A 24,667-nucleotide genomic window follows, 5' to 3' on the forward strand; every position below is an offset into this window, starting at 1 on the left:
TCCGCCAATGCGACGGGAAAATAATTGACTTAGCATCTTAAAATAATGACTCATTAATTCAAAATATTGACTTCGTATCACAAAGTCATTTTTTCAGATACTAAGTCGAAATATTGTGAAACTTTCCCATTATTTTGAAATGCTACATCAATGTTTTAAGAAACTTTCCCATTATTTTGCAAAAACCTTCTCGTTATTTTAAGATTCTAAGTCAATGTTTTTAAGAAGCTTTCCCATTATTTTGCAAAACATCATTATTTTAAGATGCTATGTCATTATTTTAAGATGCTAAGTTATAATATTGCAAAGCTTTCTCATTACTTTGCAAAACCTTCTCATTATTTTTGAGATACTAAGTCAAAACATTGCAAAACTTTATCATTATTTTGAGATGCTAAGTCTAAATTATTATTTTTGTTCCCTGTCAGATTGACGGTAATGGACTTCCATACAACAGCACAGACACAAGGAGTTGTAGAAGAAAGGCGTGGGAAAGAGCTTACTGGGTACTAGAGCTCACCTAGACATCCGCATGGGCAAAGGTCCATACCAAGACTTCAAAAACAACTCACTTCAGGTTTACAGTAGACATGGAAAAGAGCCTTTACTTACAACCTTTCCTGCTGTCAGGGACTGTAGCATTAAAGGGACACTGCCAATTTGACACACAAAGTTTAGTTTACTAAGTACTGAGAGTAGAAATCAGCCTGTGACAAAAATATAATGTCTTTTTTGTCTCTGAAAAGTGTTGACGGGAGTCCTGATCATCACAGTTTTCTTGGCTTAGGCTTGAGATTTAAAACAGAAAATCTACATTTAAACTGAAAGTGCGTGGTTTTAAAGGAATTGACTTTTAGGAGTCTCATAAAAGATGCTATTGAGTTGCATTTTGGAATTCAGTAGATCTGCTGGTTTTGTAACTTTTAAATCTTGGCCCTCGCTGCTTCATCTTTGACCGTTCTTTCGCTCCATTAAAAAAATCTGTCTTTGTGGAGTAATCCCATTTCTAAGCCTGAATTGTTGGAGTACCTCTTTGGGATACTTTGCTGAAACAACATTTTCTGTTGCTGTAACCCTACTTAAACTATGTGTGGGAGGTAGACTTGGCTAAGGCTCGATAACCAGCTAGGCAGAGCAGGCAATTGTCACAATACCCCAAACTCCCCTAAAGCCCCAAATCAGTGGGTTTTGGTTATCTGATTAATAGGCTCTTTTCACAGGGGGCATTTTCACATGTCAGACTCATAGTAGGGAAAGCACTTTTGTAAATAATATAATTAATGATGGATGAACTTCATCCAGCTGCTTCAATCCTGTTTTTTTTTAGGATGCTTGTATTGTATGCATGTTAGCCAACTATCACATTGTGAGCCATTGTAATGTTATTAGTGACACCTGTACTGCAGAAAAATATCTGCTGTGAGATTTCAAATTTGAGCTGGGCAGGTCTTCTGTCATTTTCTGGAAAGCTCCCCCTCCTGTGAAATCTAGTTAAGACTGTTGTTCATTTATATTATGTTCATATTGCTAAATAAAGTTAAGTTATAAAATATGTGCAAGTACCAGTGTATTGATTAGTCTCTGGGCACACGATGACACTGCCACATAGTCGATCTTCTGTTTGCACTGTGGCTTATGGGAACTGTGAAGCAACAGGCACAATACCCGGACACGCAAATTTGGCCATGAGGCTCCATGTTTCAGGGAGTGGATCACTTTTTAGGCTGCAATGAAACAACTTGGGAACCCTCATAGATTACTGCCTTAGTGTAGATGTGTATAGTGACTACTTCTGTCCTGAGCCTTAGGTTGGTGTTAGTCTTATCTCACTGGATCAGGGCTGCTCCTAGGTCCCATGGTCTTAAGTTTACATCTCTCTGTGTTGCTTCTTGTCAGGTTATCCAGATCTCCAGGTATCCCTTGGTCCCAGTAAGGTTTAACCAACACCAAGGCAAAGCAAGTTTTAGGGATGGGACGACTTACGACATTAAAGCATATTGAGATATAAACACTCAGATAAGTACATCATTGTGCATTTGCATCATCAGGTTGATTGTAAATTGGGATAAACAGAAGTATTCTCACATCAGAGTACATTGTTTGAGGATTATTGTGATTATATTGTGAATTGCAATTACTTTGTTCGGGATAACCGTGACATGAAATATTCATATCGTCCCAAGTTTATTCGTATGGCCCATTTCATACACAAAGCATGTCAAAATGCTTTATATATCAACAACAATAAACAGGAAATGCCACATAAATTGAAGGATAAAAAACATTCTGATAAATAATAATAAATAATAATAATTAAAGATAAATAATCAAGTGCAGGGCAGATAATGATGAGTACTCAGTTCTAGGTCAAAGGCAGCGGAGTTCATATAACATAATAGTAACTTAACAAGCTGAATCATCCTCACACTATGAATGCCTTATTAGAGTTTTTCCAGATTATGATGGGAGACTGAAGTCACAGCAGATGTGTCATGTTCCTTCATATTACATACAGTAGGTCTGGTTTATGCATTGACGCTAAATTTGGCCTGAATTAAAGTAGGTCATCCACAGAAATCCTATATCCTGGCTGTGCAAAGTGTTTTGGGACTTTTTATAATCTGATACTTTTAATTTCTGATTCATTACGCCGAAAATATCTGTTGAAGTGCTTTCACAGAACACTGAAACATAATGCATTTTGGTTTTTTGCTTGCCAGTCATTATTAGAATCAGGTCCCCTCTCCAGAGAGCAACGCTGTGTAAGTTAACTCACAATAGGTATGCGCCTGCTTGATTAAAAAAAAAAAAAAAAACATGCTGTTTTCATTGAGATCGGCTGCAAAGATACTGAATGAAAGTGTAGTCAGATTTCCTCGGTGGCTGAGAACCTACATTGCAAAAATATCACCGATCAAGTGCGAGAAGATATTCTTTGATCTCCACTTGTAGGAATATCAATATATTTTTACCAGATGGTGAATTTCCTTAACTTTTATTAACACATTTATCAGATTAATAAAATATTTAATAGCTTGACATACATTTCAGATTATATCTTCACATATCTTAAAAGTGTATATTATGTTGGATCAAATCTTAATACATTATGAACATGCAGTCTTTTGTGATGATGTGTGAAATTAAACATGAGGAGAATTACGTAACTAATAGGGAAGTAATTATTGATAAATATGAACCAGACTGCAGCAACAGGCCTAAGCAGATGGTGATCTATTTAGAAGGCATTTTTATGAGCATGTGAGCATTTCAGTTGCCTAAAGTGTAATCCCATCTACATTTTTAATTGTACAAAACATGAAATATTGAACCCTCACCACTTTTTCACATTTGTTTTCTTCCAAAGCAACTTATGAAAATAATGCCGCATTTTGGGCTTCTCCAGCACATCAATTCAAAGTTGTAAATTAGTGTTTTAAAACATTCAGAGAAGTTGGAAAAGGTCCTGTTCTCAGGCATTTCCTCTGGAGTTTATCTGCCCTCACATTCCATTTGAGGCACGGTTATCTGATTCACGAAGTTTTATATGGCTTTGTGTAACCACTCACCATAGTTTATGTAAATGTCTGTTTGATTACACTGTACATGGTGGCTCTCTAAGGTGTTCTGTATTCATTTGTTTTATGTAAATCAGTTGAACTTTGGCTCTGGGTGGGGATGTGAGGTCTCAGACTGGGAGTGAAACATCTGAACAGTGTCAATTACGCAGCACACTGCTTTAAACATCATTTCCTTTGACTCTGGAATTTGCTCTTTGGTCTTTTAAGCAAGACTCAAGTCTACAAAAACAAATCCTACATCTCAAAATGTTCAGCTGACAAGAAGAAACAAATGCAAGTTTGACCCCAAACATTCAGTATTTTATAATTGCATGAGTTCATAAGAGTTCTACATACCAGCAGAAACAAATATCTTTCCAAATGATCAGCATCTGAAATTATGCTGCGTGTGCACATAAGGGCTGCAGCTGTTCACCATTTCCAACTTGCTGGATCATCTCCGAGCAACTGCTGGTCTGAAAAGCCATATATACACAGTCAGTGGGCTTTCTCCCAGGGGTAACATGGCACGCCGCAGCCAAGCCAGTGGTCCCTATAGCAACCCCTCAGACAACATCGAATGAATAAGACAAACCAAATGGAAACAGGAGCAGGTGAAGAGCAGGTCAGAGTAGCCAGTGGAACCTTTGAGACAACGTCTCAAACGCAATCCAGCTGTGCTTAATAATAGAACAAAACTCTCTCTATATCTGGCATTTTTCATTCTTGCTGAAAATGGTGTGATGTTTAAATATCGCCGCTGTCAGTGGGGTGCTTTTCAGGACACAAGGATTGTTTGCACATTTACTTGCAATGGATAAAAATATGAATTGCATTCAGAAATACATCTAAATGTGTGTGTATTTAATGGTTTCTCTGCGAGAACCATAAGTTGCAGTGGTTTGTGACGCAGTAGCTTATGAGAAGTAATAACAAAGGTGTAGTGGCAAAGTACTGCAGTGATTATTGACATCTTCACGCATTGTTACATGCTGGTCTGTTGCTGCTGTGAGTTGGTGGTATGCAGCGTTACAGGAATGTTTTGTGTAGTGCATGCCCCAGCCTGAGCTCAGCCCCACAGTTCATCCTGGCAAGAGAGGGGGAGACTGTGTGATGGGAAGAAAGAAAAGCTGCTGGTCAATTTGAGGAAAAAGATGTGCACCTACAATCTGTGAGTCTGTTCAATGTGGTCTATGTAAACGGTAACAAACAAAATAATCTTAATTTAAGGTCTAATACTAAAAATAAAAAGCTAGCCACCTGTCAAAAACCTCCAAATTATTTTTTAGGTGAGTGAGAAAATTCAACATGTATAAAAGTCTCAAAAGTCTAAAAGAGAGTCAAACGTTTTCAGAATTAACTACAACACATTTTGTTGTAGACATTTCATGCTAAAGAACCCTTAATATCTCAGTGTCAGACTGAGGCTTTGTTAAAGTCTCAAACAAATCTTTTAATTTAAAGTCAGATTGATATTCCTTTTTCTTGACCACATTCAGACTCTGGTGGACTTTTTGTTCAAACCTTTTACATGGAGAATGTTGCCATCTTGTGGCCAATAGAAATACTGTTTTACTAGAAGTAAGATATAAAATTTTGGTCTCAAAAATTAGATAAACTTCAAGAACAGCTATAACTTGGACCCAAATCCACCTTAAAGAAAAGAAAGAAAGAAAGAAAGAAAAAAGAAAGAAAGACAGAAAGAAAGAAAGAAAGAAAGAAAGAAAGAAAGAAAGAAAGAAAGAAAGAAAGAAGTCATCATTTAGGTCTTCAGGAAATGATTCATCATTAAGTGTTAAAACCCTACAACTATATGTATAATATGTAAAAATATAAATTGTTGGATGAACTTTACAAATTTTTGTGTGGTTTAAAAACATCTGCTTCTAAACCATCACAGACAACCATTTAATAATTCGTTTACTTGATTTCTTTAAGACACAACTGACACTAAAGCTATCAATAATAACACTTAAAGAGTTGTTTATATCAATAATATCCCTCTTACAATAATATTTTTAAATATCATCAGGTGGCTTTCATTTAGGGTTAAACTTTTCAATTGAACATGTGACCATAATTGTAATTGAAACGGTCAAAAATCAAACAAAAAAATACTGATTGGACTTTTAAAAATCATTCAAAGTATTGGTCAAAATTGGTCATCTTAGGTATTGTAGACAATCAGTAGTCCTAACAATTTATGTTTTTGTTTTATTCCTTTGATTTGTGTTCAATCATGAAAAAGAGAGAAAAAAAACCTCAGTTTAAAGTTAAGAAAAAGGAAAAGTAACAATAAAAACCTGCAGTTTTCTTCAGTTTCATCAGCACAGAAGGCATTGTGGAGCTACACCACTGAGCCTTGTCTCTGTCTCGCAGTTTGTTGCCAAGCGACAAGCGAGACCAATGACCCTTTCATTATGTGGCCTCTTATTACAAAGCATCATTTTCTGAGGCCCATTATGGAAATGTTCCCACTTTGACAGTAGACAAGCCGTCAGTGCCTATACAAAGTACTGCAGGAGGCATTTGCAGTCAGTTATACAAGCAGCCATTTAATTCTGAATTTATGCATTGAGTTTTTCTTTCTTTTCTCGTGTCCCCGTATGAGCTATCATGTGGATGCTCATGATTATAATGTGGATGTCATTCTATAGGCTACCCATAAGGTTACCGCCGTGTCCTCTGTCTCCTATTTGCAACAGTATGTTAATCTCCTGCAGCAGAGAAGTCACGCAATGTCCTGACAGGCCACTTTATTCGAAGCATGTACCGATGTTCTCCACCTGCAGACAGCTGACAACTGCTGCTGTCTGCTGCCTCGTGGCCAATATCCTGCACATCAACCAAAAGAGAGAATAATCTCACAGATTCTTCAAGTTTAGACTAAATCAACCTCCAGTCACGTTTTCAAGATCAGTGAGCTGTGGGTGGTAGTGAGATTGTTTTAGGTGGTGACAAAGGCAGAGAAAAAGACATTAGTTGTTATGAGCAGCTACTCAGTGTGGGCTACATTTCACACCTCGAAGATAAACTGTTAAAATCATTGTTATTATTTTACAGCCAGTAAAATAATAATACAATATATATAATATATACAATATATACAATATAATATAATATATAAACTAATACAACATAGCTTATGTTGTATTAGTTAACAAGCAAGACTTTTTTACATCAAGGTGAGACATTCAAACTCACGAATAACATTTAATTCACACCACTATTCGACCATATTCCTAAAACAATTTGATAATACTTGTCTGTTTATTAGGTAAACATAGGCTAAAACTAATTCAATCCAACACAACAGCCCTGCAATAAATTGTTGAATTGTATTGGGTTATACTAAAAGGTGTTTTTAACATTTAGTCTAGCCTTGCTAAGATATATAGGGTGGACAAAATATCACATACTCCCAGTGTATAGCACAATATACTGTAGTTCAGCGTCACCGCAAACTACAGCCTCCAAAACCATGATGTTTAATAAACACCTCTCTGAAACATCACAACTCTACTGAACTGGTAGGATGTATTGTTGGGCTGTTGTATCAGACCTCATTAGTTTGAGAAAGATTTACCTAAAAGCTGGGAACTGGTTGTATTTGTTGGATTGCATTTTATTGTGAAAAATGTCAATAAAATGACCTCTATAGATAGTTAGTTGACACATTTCTATAGAAATGCCACTTTAAAACATGCAGGGGCAGATTTGGAGATGTGGCATGAGGTGGCAGCTGCCACTGCTAAAAAATATCTGGCCACCCAAGCTGCCACCACAGTGTGGTGGCAAATTTAACATTAATTTAGCTTGTAAGTGTTACATGTGTTGATTTAATGATTAGTTATGTCCACATTTCAGGCTGAGTGATTGGCTTAATGCTCCATATATTCCTGCCACCCTTTAAAGTCTTCATGCCACCCTGTTGTCATGTCTCTAAATCCGCCCCTGGTATCATGTGATGTTTAAATTGAACTTGAAAGGCTGAATAAACTGAGTGGAAACTGTTGCCCCCCCCCAAAGTATCATTACTTTTATTGGCTTCACAGTCATTACAGCTGCATGTCACCCCGGGTGTATGTTGGCGTCGGTGCTGTCAGGTAGCCTGCAGCAGCAGCAGGGACAGTATCGATTGTCGGCAGTGACTGAGTGAAGGCACATGAAGTGCTGCTGCTGGTCCAGCCCTCTCCACCACCGCAGCATCACCATCAGCAGCAGGATCTCAAGATGGTCGCAGCGCACACTTCTTCACATTCGTCGGAATCTGCCGAGTGGATTATTTGTCTGGATAAAAGGTAATCCATTTATATTATACGCAGTGAGCGAACACCAGCTCATTCTTAGGCCACCGTGCGAGCGATGGATATTTTAACACGATTTTAGGTCTTCCCAGCGGAGCTTGGGCGTTGTGTTACAGTGTCAGAATTAAAACATTGATATCGTCTCCGTAGTTTTAATTTCCCAGCGGGAGATTTAGGATATCCTTGAAAGCGCCATGTGTAAGGTTACTCTTCTCATATCCGGGCCAAATGATAATTGGGCAGTGAAATATATTGGAGCAAAGCTAAGAACAGTCTAAGTAACAAGGCTGCTAACTTTGATCTGCTCTCACATGGTTTATTTGCAGCATTTAAGAACGTTTGTTTTGCATATAGGCTACCCCCTCCAGCTGTTTCAATTACTGTCCATATTGTTAATATCTGAGACAAATAATGCTTCATACAATAAAGTGCCCATGAGATCAATTTATTTTTTGACTGAAGTCTGCCCAAAATCATCAGATCAATAGGTGAAACTACTCAGAATGAGAATCAGGTTTATTGCCAAGTAGCTTTTCATATACAAGGAATTTGCCTTATGCACATAACAATTAACTTAAAAAATATAAATAAAGATGAAGGCAAGTATGCATGCACACCTGTCAGAGGAGGTGTTAAACCACCATGCAGCTGCGAGGGACTGCTTTAAAAAGTGATTGAATGACTAGACCTGATTTTGATTTGTTAAGAGCAATAAAAACTGATTTTCTGAGTTGATTTTCAGATATTTATGAATCATCATCATTCTGCGTCACCACTGACAGGTGCAGTGTTGCACAACTGTTTTGTCCATCATCCACAGCAAAGAGCTGCACTGTGTGTGAGCCTGTTCATGTTATGCACATTAATTGATTCATTCCACTGTGTGTGTGTTTTCGATAGATTTTACACTCACTCAACAAGTAGTGGAAAGTGAACAGAGTGCTCTAGGTGTTAGGGATGGTGGCAGGGATGTTGCACTCAGCTCAGGAGTAAAAGGACCACATTCACAGGATGAGGAGGAAGAGAAAGAGAGGGCCCGAGACAAATAAAGGGTCCAAAGTGCATCAGCCATAAACAGTAAAGTGACGCAGTCTGCCAGACGTGTTTGCACAGCAATATCCTCTGCTTAGTCGTAGGAGCCACCTGTGTCGCTCAAATAAAATAGATCTTGTATTACTCACCCTTTCCAAAGCAGATACCTGGAGCATGTATGTGTCACCTTTTTGTTCTGTTGCTGATTTTGCAATGAAATGCAAATCAGGTGATGCACATTTATGTTTCCATGTGTATCACAAAACATATAGCCTGCTGTTAGGGTAGAAAATGGGATTTGCCTGTTATAATGATGTTTTCTTCTTTCCTTCAATAAAGGGCTATTTTAAAACAACAACAAGCAGTTTAATTCAGACACCAAATTTATAAATAGTTTTGGCCCCAAAAGAAGAATAATTAAATGATGAAAACTTCCATTTAGTCCCCACAGTGTTGTATGAAAGGGAAGAATACTGTAACCACCACCCTCCCAAATACTTTGATTTTCAATTTATTTGTTTTCCAGTCCAGAAAAATTATTTTTGGAATTATGTTTTTATTTTGGCCTTCTGGTGTCTATTCAGTGGTTAGTTTAAACTGATTTGTCCGTGCATAGTTTGTTCAGGTGATATTCAATTAACCAATTTCCACAGTGCTAGCTTTAGACTAACCTGCTATTTCTATTTGGAGGTTTAAGAATAGTTTCGGTAAAGCAGCACGTCTGTTAATTCCAGCTTGTTAGAGTAGAAACAAGAATCTGTTCCTATTTGAATCTGCACAGATTTTGATGCCAATTTCTTTTACCAATGACTGGTGAGTTCTTACACTCTTATTTACCTGTTGCTCATAGGTAGCTTTGTCCCTTTCTACCCTTTCAGTCAGTAAGGTTGAACCATTGTATAGTGCTTTTCCATGTACAAAACATGAATTTTTTTGCAACCTTCATACAAAATAAAATCTATTTATAAAGAGGACTTTATACAACCTAAAAGCATGAAAGACAATTCGAACAGTCCTTTCAGCCATCTGACAAATATTCAAGAGGGGCACACAGCTCATAGCAGGGGGCAGCTTTCCTAATAATATCTGGATAAAAACACAAGGAGAAATCACATAGGTGTAAATAAATGCACAGGCACGTTTTACATCGACCAAAATGCATCCAAATGACAGAAAGGTGCAACCGCTTTCATAGAGTAAACCAGCCAGTCCCTCCTCTGTTACAAGGCAGCAAGAAAACGTCTCTTCTTAATCCCAAACAGGCTCATGTCGTAGGTGTAGAGAGTCATCTTCTCCTAAATCATCAATAGTGGTGTCAGGTTCAAGAGCACTTCAAGGCAGAATGTAGCATTAAGAAGAGGGCTACTAGCTGGTGACAGTGACCCATCGTCAGCCCTTGGCCATGAACTTATTGCTGTTGAGTGGCTGTCAACCACTTTCTCAAATCAGTCACTGCAAATGGGATGAAAATATCCAGCCAGTTTAGCTAACTTAAAGGTCCAGTGTGGAGGATTTAGTAGCATCTAGTGGTGAAGTTGCAGATTTTAACTAACTGAAGACTGCTCGCATCTGTATTTGATGACCTGGGAAGGAGAACTAGCTGTGAAGTGTGTAGGAGAAATAAGGTTGGCCGTGAAAAAAACACAAGAGGCTCTATCTACAGTAAGTGTTTGGTTTGTCCGTTCTGGGCTACTGTAGAAACATGGCAGTTCAACATGGCAGACTCCATGGAACGGCTAATTCGAAGGTAACAAAAACACAATGATTCCTATATTCAGGTAATTATACACTAATAAAAACATACCTAAGAAAACATTGACTCCTTTTATGTGAGAGAGGGGCAGAGTGAATGAAGAGGGGGCCACTGCCCCCTGATGCCCCCTTGTGGAGCCGACTCTGCAACATAATCTCTTGTAGCAGGTGATTCCAAACTTTTGAATGGTAGTGTACTTTACTGGACACCAACCATGTGTCACTTGTTTCATTAATTAACTGTTTACATTACCACAGAGCTTTGGTGATGCAGATATCTCACTCATTAGGCTTTGAAGTCTCACACTCTGTAACTGGATTGTGAATTAGGAGCAGCTGTTACATTAGGTTCATCATCATTCGTATGGTATGGTACTGTAACAAGGTGCCTCATGATGAAAACATTCTGTCACTTGGACTCTTAATCAGCACCTTTTGAAAGTTTTTTTTTGTTGTTGACTTGGTTGGTTTCCAAACAGACACCTCAGGTTCCCACATATTTCTTTCTTGCCTTGTTTTCCTTACAGGGCTCTCACACATTAGCTGAGTGAGTATGGTCCGATCTGGAGGAGCATAGTATTGAGATACTTTAATGTGACTACTGTGAGTTGAAAGGTTGTCAGGGAACACATAATGAAGAACTACGTGGTTGCAAGCTGTTGCTCGGTGAATACACTTTTATCATACTGTGACATGGTGGGTGATACAGTAAAATAAATTACTATAAAAGCCACATTAAGTTGTTGTGGCGGTGAAGCAAGCACTTGTTTCCCTTTCTGAATTATTGATACTGTTTGGTTTCATCTTTTTAAAGGATAGATGTGGACTCAAAGGTGATGTAAGCTACAGTACAACCACCCACGTGTTACATCAGAGGCTCCAGATTCAGTGCAACAAATTTTGGGCAGTGTAATGCAGGCAACAGAGGAGAAAGAGGAATAAAATACACACTGGCACATCTGTGATGGTGTGAACGTCAGCATTTTCTGCCACAGTTTAGGTCATTCACGTTGTTCGAGCTCAATGTGCTCAACGACAATAGAGTTTCTCTGTGTAAGCACTTTCATACTAAACTTTGTGCTATTCTGTCCTTACGTAAAAAGTCTTTTTTTGGTTGAAGTTGAAAGTGTGATGGCCCTCAGTCAGCTAGAGTTAGAGCGAAAGAGAAGATACCCCTCCTGAACTAAAATTGGTTACACTGCCATGAAACTGTAGGGATGCACAGGAAGTTATGTGCTTAAAATGTTCCATTCTGCATGTGTTTCTTGATCCATTGTCGTCTGCAGCACACAGTTTGTTGTCAATGTTAATGAAAACTGCCACAGGTGTGGATTCTGAACCATCTGTCCAGGGCGCTGCTGTTGTGCAACTGTACGTTTTAGTTAGGACACAAGAGCTTTAACATGAAACCAGAAGAGGGTCCCTCAGGGATAAATTAGTGTCACATCCCTCCTGCAGCACTTCAGAATCCAGGCCAAGATACACTTATGCTGCTCCGGCTGACTCAAGCTCTGCAGCCTATTTAGGTACCTTATGTAAATGTATTTTAGCAGTTACCTGTAAGTTACCCTTTTCTTTTTATTTCTCTAGACCAGCAGAGCGCTCTGGGGAAGATGTAGACATAATCTTGGCACGTCTGAAAAATGTGAAGGCCTTCGAGAGATTCCACCCCAGTTTGCTGCAGCGGATTTGCCTGTGTGGATTCTATGAGTGCTTGGAGAAGGGAATTACCTGTAAGTTAAAACACAGGCTCTGAAACTGTCATACTGCATATATGACATAGTTAGATTATATAAGGGTGTTGATTTTCTTTAAAACTGTGCTGTGTTTTTTAGTGTATCGCCAAGGAGACATTGGCACCAGCTGGTATGCCGTCCTCTCTGGTTCCCTGGATGTCAAAGTTTCAGAGACATCAAGTTACCAGGTATGACTGATTTTTCTAAGCATTAAATGATACTCCAGCTAAAAATGGCAGGTTAAACCCACTGACAGGTGGGAATGACACTTTCTAGCATACTACAACCATTGCACACTGATTTGTCACAGATAACAATTGTGCCTAAATCTGCAGCATCTTCTAAATTGTATAATCTTTCTGTTTGATTCGAAGATTTGAATGATTGTGTCAGCTAAGCCCCACTTCAAATGCATCACACATGCAAAAGAATTCACATCCAACCTCAAGCTTATTTCTAATGTCGGCTGTAAAAAGCATTTTGTTTATTACATTAAAACCGTTACTGAATGGTTTTGAATACTGCAGCTTCATGCCCCTGTCAGTTTGTCTGTGTGCTGATTGGAGTAATCTCTTTGCAGATTGAAGTGTATCCATCTATCTACAAGTGTTCAGGTGATTGCCTCTAACCTTTGAGAGTGATCTGATCAGTGCAGAGCACTGATCTTCAAGTGCCTCACACAAAAGCAGAATAAGGACATTACATTAGCGTTTCGTAAGATTCTTGTCTTGCTGGACGTTTTATCCTTATGGAGGAATAATCAATGTGGAGCACCATCTCTGTGTCTGTTACAGGATGCTGTTACCATATGCACATTGGGGACTGGCACAGCATTTGGGGAGTCGATCCTGGATAACACCCCCCGGCATGCCACTATTGTGACACGGGAATCCAGTGAGCTCCTACGCATTGAACAGAGGGAGTTCAGGTCTCTGTGGGAGGTGAGTACCCCTATCTGCTCCAAATGCAATTGTATCAATTAACATAAATGTTCCAGCTACACTGCATTTTGTGACACATCTACTAGATTAACTCAAGTTAGGTGTTTCTATCAAGAGATTGGAAACAGTAAGTAAAATATGTATAAATGTGTCTTTTTGTCAGTCTTTAGTCTTTGGACTTCCTTTTAGTCAGAGGACTAAGATTAGAGACATTACATAAAATATACGGATTTCTTGAAATAAAAAGACCAATGATGCATTAAACTACATTTTTTTGGAATGAAACTCGCCGGATTACAGATCTCTGAATCTCTGCAATTCAAATAATGAAGTGAAGACAAAATTCAGCTTGATTATGAGGCTGTAATGAAACTATACAATCACCCACAAGAACAAATAAAATATTACTATTTTCTTTACATATTTAAAGTAAAAGTGTGACCCTTTATACAATGTTAAAGCCATCGATTGCTGATACACAGCAGATCCTTAACAGCTGAGTAGGTTGCTTAAAGGTATCATGCGTCTCTGTCCATTTATCCATTAATTTCTGACCTACTGAGGGGGCTGCTTTAAGCCACCTGTCTTAGCTCGTTGTTGTTGGAATTGAAATGTAGAATGTGAAAACTGTGACGAATTGCACTAAGCACAAGAGTGGGCGGTGTATAGGCAGTGTGTCTTGTGGATTAGTGGGGGTTGGATGGTGAAGTTATTGTTTTGTTGGCCCCACTGCAGTTAAAACATGAGCTGTCCACTTATTATACTGTAACCTCCTGCTCCCAAGCTTGTGTGTAAGCATTAGTATTGGTTTCATCGGGGCACTGAAGGTTTATGCCTTTTGACCACTAGATGGAAGTGCAGTGCAGTAGAGAAACTGCACTTCTATTTGTAGTTTTACTAGTGTCTTTATTATATGCACTATATCAGTCACTCAACACACATATAAGACAGACCAACTATATCACATAACATAACATGATACTGTTGAAGTATATCTTGCCGTATCAGGACAAACATGAAATGTAAACATACAGCAAATATCTGTAGAAGTCTAGATTGATTGTGACAAGATACTAAACATAAGAAACAGTGTTGATTATCATGCTGTGCAGAGACCCCTCTCCTCTCTCAGTTCCCCCTCTGTTCATTGGGCTGGTTTACTGAGAGAGACAGCCCATTTCCTCCGGCACAGAAGGGCACAAGGGGCTGGTAAATAATGGGCTGTGTTTGTCCATGTCAGTGTAGTGGCCAGCAGCAGTGTGACTGGATACTTAACCCGGTCTGGATGTGTGCTAAGGATCACGTGGAAGTACTACTATAGGCTACACATTGCACCTCTGCCCTGGGGCAACCTCTTCAGTAAGGTTTGTTTCAGACAAGATTTTATGGCTTCTGATTGTGACGCTCAGATTGTCGTATCTAGTCCTTAAACCTCTCTGGCTTTGGTTGTTTTGTATTGTAATGACACTTTCAAGATGTAGTTCTGGCACAGAGTGTTTAACAGATATTATGGGACTGCTTCCTTTGTAAAATATCTGTTATGGTTGCAGTTTTATTTCTACAATCTAGGTATGAAGACCATATTGGTATCATACATTATTCTGACAGTGTTATCACCCACTTGTTCCAGCCAAAAAACTATGACTATTGTTGTTTCACTTGGACATATGAGCTCCACTGTGCAAATTTTCTCTTTGTTCAACTTAAATCTAAGTTTAACATGTCTGAGATTTTGTGACATCACACCTAATTTGGAAGCTATTCACTGTTCAATATGCAACTAACACAAGTGTGATGAGGAAACCTTTCAATGAGGGAGAAGAAGTACATGTGACTTTATTTGTTTTGATTTTCACAAGTAATTTAACTTATCAGAGTGTTTGATTTGTTTTAAAACATGTGTGGAGGGGGTGTTTAATGTTTCATGCAGTCCTGATTGACATACAGGTTCCCCAAATGAGATATTCACTATATTTGCCCTCAGCAGTGTTTCCAGATGTACTTCACCCAAAAACCAAGGCAACCATTTACAGCATTAGCATCAATACATGAATCCTCAATTGTTGTTTGTGCTGAGCTTGCTTTCCCTCGCAAGTCGGCCAAGCTGTGACTGAAAGGCTATCGAGTCAAAATTCACACAATCAGCTTGTTGACAGATAATCATTACACTAGCTCCCAGTATTTTACAGTTTGTTGTTCGCACAATAGTTTCACCAAATTATTCTGCCTGGCATTGGTGCTCATTTATTTCTCCCAGTACTGCCGCAATGCAGAAAATTTGCCCATGTAGTATCTTGTTACTGGCAACAGACTTAAGACTTTGCCTGCCAGTTCTGATGTGCTGTGGCGACAAACCTTCAACTTCCCTGGGTGTCTTCCTGGCTGTTTAAATAAATTAAGTTCAGCTACTTCACACAGGCTTTTTGTGGTGCACGAAAAACCTTAAGCTGCATGAGATCGCTATTCTTATTGCATACAGCCCTGAAAACCTGGGTGAATACAGAAATACTCCCAGAATTGATTGATGCCAGCTGATATGGGGAGATAGCAAAGGAATGATGAGGCAAAGGTACCACCTAACTCTTGTCAAGCTGAGGAGGAAGCCCTGAAACAAAGTTACACACCTCCTCTTCCTCCTCGTCCTCCTCCCACACAGATTTGTCCTCCTGCAGAACGCCTGTGGCCAAGCAAACTATGCCACAGTGAGCACAGCGTTGCCCTAATGAACCAATGGATAATATTATTTATTCATGACTGTCCATGTCAATTATTCAGTGTATGTCTTTCTCCAGTTTTTGTTCTTTCTCCTAAAATCTTGATAGAATTGTTCATTAAATTTGCAGATATGTAGACAGAGTAAATGCTTGTTATTCTCACCCTTGCTTCACTGTGTCTTGCTTGCGACTGTGCATGTACAAATATGGCACACTCCCTGCATGTATGATTGTCAATGGGTGCCACTCATGCACACAACTTTGATATTTATCTCATGCTGCTGACCCCTACAAACACTGAGAACGAGCAGCCGTGTGCTGTTTGTTTAACAGAGCAGACATGAGCCAAGCTCAGCACACGTGGGCACGCTGACCGAAGCTCAGATGGCCTGATCATCAATTTGCTCTCCCCTTTGTTTCCTGCTTCCGATGGGCTCTGTGATTGAAACAACACAACTGTGATTTTTGCATTTCGGGTCGTAAGACAACTCTCTTGCAACCACGTCAGCCTGCACGCGGTCTGGACAGACCTGCTTTCATTATCTGGAAGCTTTGACATTTTGGATTAGATGTGACAAATTATACATCATAGGTTTTATAAGCATGCATACTGCACATGCTTTGAGTAACACTGTGTTATGGATGTTTTCATTTGTATATATTTTGCATGCATGTTTAGGCTCAAGGCGTATCTGTTGGGTGCTGAGCAGAGAGAGTGGGTGGGGGGGATTGGTGTGTCACTATCATCAGTCCGTAGGAGAAGCCTGGTGGGCAGCCAGTGGAGGAAGCTGATGAACAGGAAGTGGCAGGGACGCAGCGTGCCCTCTGGTGTCTGAGGATTGGGTGGAGGGGGGTTGGAAAAACGAGGCCACATGGATCCTCTGGTGGTTCAGCATCAGAGTACCAAGTGTACCACATCCAGGGCCAAAGTCCCTCCTAGTGCACAGCGGATATGTGCACGGAAAGAGCAGGAAGATTATATCAAAACATTTGTGTTGTATTCCCTTATCTCTCCTCGCAGAGGCGTTACATCATCAAGAACCCAGACTCTGAACTCCGACCTTTAAAATAAAACAAGACTCATGAAAACTGGCCTTACAGATTATTATTTTCAGTTGAATCTGTGCTTCTTAATTCTGTCCAAAAATGATGTTTTGTTGTGACAGCTTGGAGGATTTATTTAAATCATATTTATTTTTCAAACAGAAAGATCCAGGATTTAGGTTGTGAGTTACACCAACTTCAAACTGGCAGTAGTTTGGCAGTAGGGTCTTGGACCACAGTATGGAGTGTGGACTGGTAGCTGGAGAGGTGCCAGTTCACTTTGCAGGCCCTGCTGAGGTGGCGGTGCCCTTGAGCAAGACATTGAACCCTTAACTGCTCCTGGGGCGCCATTACGTGGCAGCCCATCTCTCCACCATCTCGCCACATGTCTGTAAGCCCGGTGTGTATGTGTGTGTGATTGTATTTCAGGGCTACATGCGTAAAAAAATAAAGACCCATTTGGGATTAAATGGGAGTAAATCTTCTTCTTCTTTAAAACAGCAACAAATTTCGTAGTGCAGAATAATGTGTCCAGTGGACAAGAACAATGCTCAACTAAAATTCATTCAGCTGGCACGCAAACTAGATTTCTCTCCAATTTCATCTTCCAGCTCAGTTGAACTTGTACATTTAAGTTAAACCACAGCCCAGAAGACCTGTCTAAACTGAATTCAAACAAAAAAGTAAAAGTAAATCAATTCCAAATTTCAAATCAAATTTGTTAGTGACATTGGACGGGCGGAGAAAATGGAGTATGTTCTCCCTCCAGCACGGTCCATCATAATGACATCCAGAATACATTTTATACATTTGTCTTGTTTTAAATTTGTGCCTGTTCAATACAAGCCTTTATTCCATCAAATTCAGGATGACCAGTGACAAATCCCCAAAAAAGCATTATTTTCCATCAGATGGTTTTACTGAAATCGTAACAGCTGACCTGTTTTGGTCTGTTCAGTCGGAAGTGACGCACATCTGCACTTGCTTAGTCTCTGTTCCAGCTGTTATAGCTCTTCACTGTTTTCTTGTCTCAAAATCAGTAAAAAAAAAATTTTAACAAATATATTCATTGGCATTTTGTTATTTCTTCACATCAAGAAATGTACAAACATATCCCCCCTAGTCACCCTCGTCCCGCCCCATCTCTGTCCATATCCTTTACACAAACGATAATAAAATACCATATATACTGTAAATTATTTAGTAAACCAAGTAAAACGGTACTTTTACAATTTTACATGAATAAATAAATCATATAATAATAAATAAATGTGTTTAATGAATATAAAAGGCATCCTACATGTAGAGTGGTTACTACGGTAAAATGGGTACTATTCATATGTCACCATTTAATGTTTTCACCTTTTCTTAATGTGATAATGAAGATATAAATAAAGAAATAAGTAATAAAATAAGGAAGAAAAAAAGAACAATGAGAACATTAATGCCCTGTATACATGTACAGTGGCATCAAGAGACATTAAACAAGTGGTATGAGTGCTTGACACTCATGAAAAGCAATGTACAAAACCCATTAAAATGTGCTAATTTTGGTCAAACTCACTTGTGCAATCAATGAGCATTTTCTATTTTTGTTTGTGTGGCTTATAAGTGTGTGTGTGACTCATTTAATTCTCAAATATTCACATATTTTTTCTTCAAAAAAAGGTCCTTCACACTGTCAGCATCCATTTTATTAGAGATTCAACATTTCCGGATAAATGGATTTCATGGATAAAACTGACAACATGAAACAACAACATCTTCGGCAAATCTCAAACATCTGAGACAATTACCATACCAATTATTAATTAACGCATGCTTAAAGTGACATAAATAATATATGTCAAAATATACAACCACCAGGTGTGCATTAGACAACACTACTTTTAAACCTGACATATGGGACATATACACATTATTGGCTCTTGATAATGTAATTAATTTCTTGGTTGGAAAATGCTGAGGGAGTTCAATGCAGCTGTCTTGTGGCTTTGATAAGTAACAAGGTCAAAGATAAGACACCATCTGGTCTCTGTCCTTGAGAGGAAGCTCAGTGATAGGAACAGGATGGTACTGTCTGTACAATTTAGGACTGGATTGGATGCACAAAGGAAAATCCACAAGTTTAACTATATTCCCGTGGAGAAAAAATGTCTCCCTGAAGAGTTGTAAGTTGATGAAAGCAGCAGGCACATTTTGTTCAATCATTATATTAATTTTCCTGAACATTAGTCTTCACATGCTTTGAGACTGACCAGAATCTGCTTTAACTCTTATTTTGTGAAGGCGGCCAAGCTGAAAGTGAGCAACGACGCCGTATTGTGTGTGTGTGTAGATTAGCCAAGGCTTGTGATAGAGAGAGAGAGAGACAGGGAGAGAGAGGGAGGGAGAGAGAGAGAGAGAGACAGGGAGAGATCGAGCATGCTCTCCTGTGTGCTCAGTGACTGGAGTTGAGTAATCACCTAGCAACTGCTGCTCAGAAGAAGTCAGCAGCTGACTGGCACTCTGCTGGGCTGACACAGTCTGCTCACTCTGCTCTCAGAGTGGCGTACAGGCAGGCTGCTGGATCATGTTGGACCATGCTCTGGGACTTACAGACTTGGAGTGTTTGTTAACGCCTGGATTAAGAGGGTGTGGAAGACCTTCCACTCATTAACAACCAATAAAGGCTGCATGGGACGCTGGTAGCATCTTTAGGTAATCCATGCCAAACTTATCAACAATCCACTGCATTTGTTGCATGAGAAACACTGTGTAATGTATGGGGAAATTAAAAAGATTCTGGATAGAAATGTGTACAGAATTGCTCTCTCTGATGTTGCAGAACTGTTTAGAAATTCAGAATTTGCAATCTAAATGTAAAATGTAAAATTTTATATTTTCCTTCCTACTAGAAGAGTTAGAATATACAGTATATTCCAACGATTCCTGTGACAGAGCAGAAGCGAAGTGAAACTCTTGGGAGGGTTTTCCCCAAGTGGCCTAAAGTGTGCCTGGAAGAGTTTAGAATAATCAGTGAGTGCTTTGAGAACAGTTTGCACAATGTAGGTTATGTAATCTGGGAGTGAATTATTCAAAATATAGCAGTGCATTCATGCACATTGATGCTCACAATACAATAACGTGCTCAAGCATGAAAGACAGAGGTGGAGCTTGAATGCACTGAGATGACTTATATCTTCACTGATCTGTTGTTATGACACAGATAAGACTATACTTATCTGTGGACTCTATTCAAGCATAGCAACCATCAGAGAGCGATATGGACTTTATATTCAGCATTTTTCCCTCCATGGTGACAATATTCACACTGTTTTTTATACACAAGGTGTATGTGAAGATGACACATTATCAGTGGAGAATAGGGTTAAGGGATATGGAAGAGTTCTCCTGCTGCTGTGAACAGTGCAGTCTGTGTATGAGAGCAAATAAGCATAACATTTGACCGAGCTTCACTTGAGGAATACAGAAAGGCACGTCTGTTATTGCAGACATTTCTCCCTTTTTAAAGGATGAATGCAGGATCAAACTCTTAATACACCCTGTCTGGATACATTTACCTCATTAGTAATCAAATATTATTTATTGAACTGTGTGAACTTGTGGATGATCTAGAGCCAAATATTTTTATTGCTGGCAAATGTTGGTATTTTGTCTTTTCAGCTATAACTACAATACTGTTTTTTTCTAATGCCAGTGCCACAGCACAGCCACATGCTACCATCTATCTTGACAGCTTTTTGGAAAGGCATAACATTATACTGGTTGAGTCATCTTTATTTAAAGTGAGAAATGACAATAAAATAACCTGGAACCTTGATGAAACAGTTCAAGACTCAACAAACAAACAAGACTCTAAAGGAGTAAAGTAAGAAAAAGCCAGTCACCAAGCTTGAAATGGTGGGCCAAAGTTAGAGATTATGGTTTGTTGAACTCTCTAAATACCTTTAGCAGTTTAAAAGTTGCGGATTTGGGGTTTTGAATGGATTTGGGAGCAGGCTATGTGTGGCTGGAACATTTCCCATTCTGCTGTTAGTGGGTATTGAAGGATAAAAAGTCGGTTTCCTAGAAATAATGCATATATTTTTACGATTGATGACAAGAACAAAACCATACACCATACCAAACCATTCAGGAAACCACCTAGCTACATGCTGCCATGTTCAGGAACACTGGAACTACGTCCTCACTAGCCAAGTCATTTTTAAGAAGCCGTTTACATGTGACAGCAACGCCGTCCACTCACCAGAACTATAGAAATACCTCACTAGAAAAAAATTTAAAAATGAAAAAAGAGGGAGACACATAACTCTGAGAAATGTAAAGATTCTTTATATTTGTGTGATACTGCATCACACTGAGGTCGGTCATAGGAAGCCGTTACGAGCCGTAAAACATTACATGACAACTTAGCAGAGAGCTTGTGCACTTAGTTGATCACGTTTAGCATCATTATTATATTTTTATCATATTTTTTATGTCCAAATGTTTTTGTATCACTTTTGAGCAACTTGAGCTGCTAACGATCTAATTGGTTCTCCAACTTGGAAGATACCTCTGTTACAAATGAGGAAAATGGCTGTTGATAAAACCATGTTACTGCTGTCTGTTAGTGATGGATTTTATGTCAGGTGGAAGCTTCCCTTGGGGCGAGACCTCAGATCTATTGGATGCTAGTTTTTATTCCTAGAGTCATGGATGTGATGGGATTTGGATTCCTACACGTCTCCCTACCTGTCTGATCACATCTCTTCAAACAACATCATTCTTATTCTGGAAGTGTTGTAACACATCGCAGCTACTCCGAGTAAATCCACTCGAAGCAACAGATCATAATCTTCTCTATTCAGATGGTATCAGTTTATTAAAATAACACAATAATTTTGTAAGAGACAGGGTTGAATCAGACACTATAAGCTGTCCGACTCAACCATTGTGCTTCCTGTCTGAATGTCAGATCCTGACAGATTATGTGACCCTGTTGAATACAGCTTAAGGTATCTATCTTTGCTTTAGACAGTTTATGCATTTGTACCACTATTGCAACAGTGGACGTTTTCTGCAGAGTCCCAGTGGAATTTGTGTCAATTTGTCAGTAAATGCAGATGTGTGGTAACAATTTAGTGATCCTAAAATGCACGTCTTCCCTCCACTACTGGAGAGAATGGATGCTAAGGACGTCTCTCAGTCAGTATTATGGTTATAAAGTGAGACATTACAAGAAAGTAATAAAAAAAAACCCCTGGGGGTTTTTTTTTGGGACCAAATGTGTAAATCTTTGAATTTGCATTTCAAGGGAACAGTTCAGGATTTCTTTATAAACAAAGCTTATAAATCTTTGAGTTGCCTTTTTATTATAACATTTTGTCACAGTTCCAGTAAATCTGCAGTAGTATCTCTCTAGTTGATGATGATTTTAATCTGTGATGATGGGGATAAAGGTGAACGTGGGAATAATCAGACTGATTCATTTTAAGGAATCGTTCCACATTTTGGGAAACACACTTATTAGTTAGACGAATATGATGAAGACTCTCTTGTCTGTATGGTAAATATGAAGTAGCCGGTTTAGCTTTGCTTAATGACTAGAAACAGCTAGCTTGACTCTGTTCGAATGTATGTGTTCAAAAAGTTTAAGTTTTAATTTGCTTGCTTTAGAGGGGCTGGTAGGCAGATTGTTATGCCTCTGGACAGAGCCTGGCTAGCTGTTTCCAGTCTTTATGCTAAGCTAAGCTAACTGACTGCTAGCTTTAATCTTCATCTCACGTCTCCAAGAGCATCAATGTTAAGAACGAGATCTACTGTAATTTGATATGATTGTTTGTTACAGAGAAAACAGACTCAAATGAAGGCGTGCATCTTGCAGGAATTATTTCTTATAGTTAATAATGACAATAATAAGCTTTATAAAGATTTTCTTTTTATAGAAATTGCTGCTAAGAGTGCTTCACAGAGTAAGACAACAGTGTGGATAGACAAGAGGATTATCACTAGTTGTCATCCAACTAATGATTGTTCTAATTAATCTGCTGACTGTTTTATCATTTGATCCATAAAATCACAGGAAGTTGGAAAAAATCTCCATCCCAGTTTCCTAAAACCTGCAATAACCTCTTCAAATGTTTTGTTTTGTCTGAGCCAACAACCCAGCCCCACCCCCCCAAAAAAATAAACTGGACTATTGGCACATTTTAGCTTGATAAATGACTTAAAGGATGATTTGATTACCAATTGTCCACTCATTTTCTATTGACAAACTAATAGATTAATTGACTAATGGTTTCAGCTCACATAAAATATGCTAATACACAGACAATGAAAAAACAGGGGGTTGGTAAAGAAGGTTGTAAGAAAAAGGGTTCTTTATGGAAACAAATGCATTGTGTGTCGTAATAGTCAGAGACATCATTACTAACAAAATAGAAACAGAGTGCTTTTTACACACCTGACAATGGTCCTAATCCTCTTCTAAAACAACACCCCCACCCCGCGTACTGGATACAACCCCTCAGGGAGCGCGGCTTTATTGGCTCAGAGGGGTTGAGTTCATTTGTTCATGTGCTGCTCAGTTTAAGTGCTCCTCCCTAATCCTAAATCCTTTAATTGTCAACAAAGACAGATAGGCTCACCGAAGTGACTCTGAAGGATTCAGTTATGTTGCTTTGATTAACTTTTGATTAAATCTGGTTTTTGCACATGTACAAAATTTGCTCACACAAAAGACACATTTATGTAATCTGAGTGTGGTGTTAGTTGACATTAATCTTTATCTTTTAGTATCCTCATGAGCAGCAAGTCAATCCGTGTTTTGGAGCGGATACGTGGAAATGCTTTCAAAAACTGCTTCTTAATCGAGGGAAAGGCTGCGTGCCCCCTTAAGGGTTACTAAAGTGATTAACTGACTTCAGAGGGTAGAATTGAATTTAAAACATGACCTCTGAGAGTACATTATCATCCAGGAACAAATGGCTCTATATAGCTTTCGTTCAGTCTCCTCTGATAGGAAGGTAGAGAGATCACTAAGTGTTCCTAAATCAGCTTTTTATTGACTTAGAACGTAGTGGCTTTGGCACATAATCAGTTTTTATTTGTCGTATACCTCAAATTAATCTTGAACCATCAGTCTATTTGACAAATTGTTTAAATTAAAGTTAAAAAATCAGATAGGAAATAGAATTCCAAGGATCAACTTGTATTAGAGTGATGTTTTATGTGGTGGGGATGCTTTTATATGATCAAGTGTCTTACTGAAAGATGTACTTGTGTATGATTAGCTAAGTTAGCTATGAGCTAACCTAGGTATTCCTCTTCCTGCAGCTCTAACTTACACAATGTGATGTTAGAATGATTTTTTTGGTCAAATCATTAGTTTTTACTGATTTACAGAATGACTTAGCTTTTATATTTCCAAACTGTCGCTGGTCCTTGTCTGAACTGACTGGAAACTGGAGGAGGGAGGGGGACAATGTGTAAAAACATATAAAACCAAAAGCTGTACATTCTTGTTATCTAAATATGGCGAGCAGCAGTTATATTCCCATTAGCATACTGTAGTGATTTCCAAAATACCTTTCAGAT

At 38.7% G+C, this 24,667-nt stretch overlaps 1 protein-coding gene across 5 annotated transcripts in view; it reads left to right on the forward strand.

The window, feature by feature from the left end:
• The first annotated feature begins 7,614 nt into the window (after positions 1 to 7,614).
• rapgef4a (Rap guanine nucleotide exchange factor 4a) overlaps positions 7,615 to 24,667 on the forward strand; it is a 37,003-nt gene continuing 19,950 nt past the window's right edge. For 2 of the 5 annotated variants that reach the window (XM_051404731.1, XM_051404734.1), the window contains exons 1-4: positions 7,616 to 7,861; positions 12,242 to 12,384; positions 12,487 to 12,575; positions 13,182 to 13,328. In XM_051404731.1, the coding sequence (XP_051260691.1) occupies positions 7,794 to 7,861; positions 12,242 to 12,384; positions 12,487 to 12,575; positions 13,182 to 13,328 (447 nt within the window). In that variant the 5' untranslated portion in view covers positions 7,616 to 7,793. Of the gene's footprint in view, positions 7,862 to 12,241; positions 12,385 to 12,486; positions 12,576 to 13,181; positions 13,329 to 14,554; positions 14,693 to 19,568; positions 19,787 to 24,667 lie in introns of those variants that run through there. The other 3 variants (XM_051404732.1, XM_051404735.1, XM_051404736.1) reach the window with 3 other exon arrangements.

This window comes from Dicentrarchus labrax, unplaced genomic scaffold (genome assembly GCF_905237075.1).
Source record: "Dicentrarchus labrax unplaced genomic scaffold, dlabrax2021, whole genome shotgun sequence".
NCBI lineage: Eukaryota > Metazoa > Chordata > Actinopteri > Moronidae > Dicentrarchus > Dicentrarchus labrax.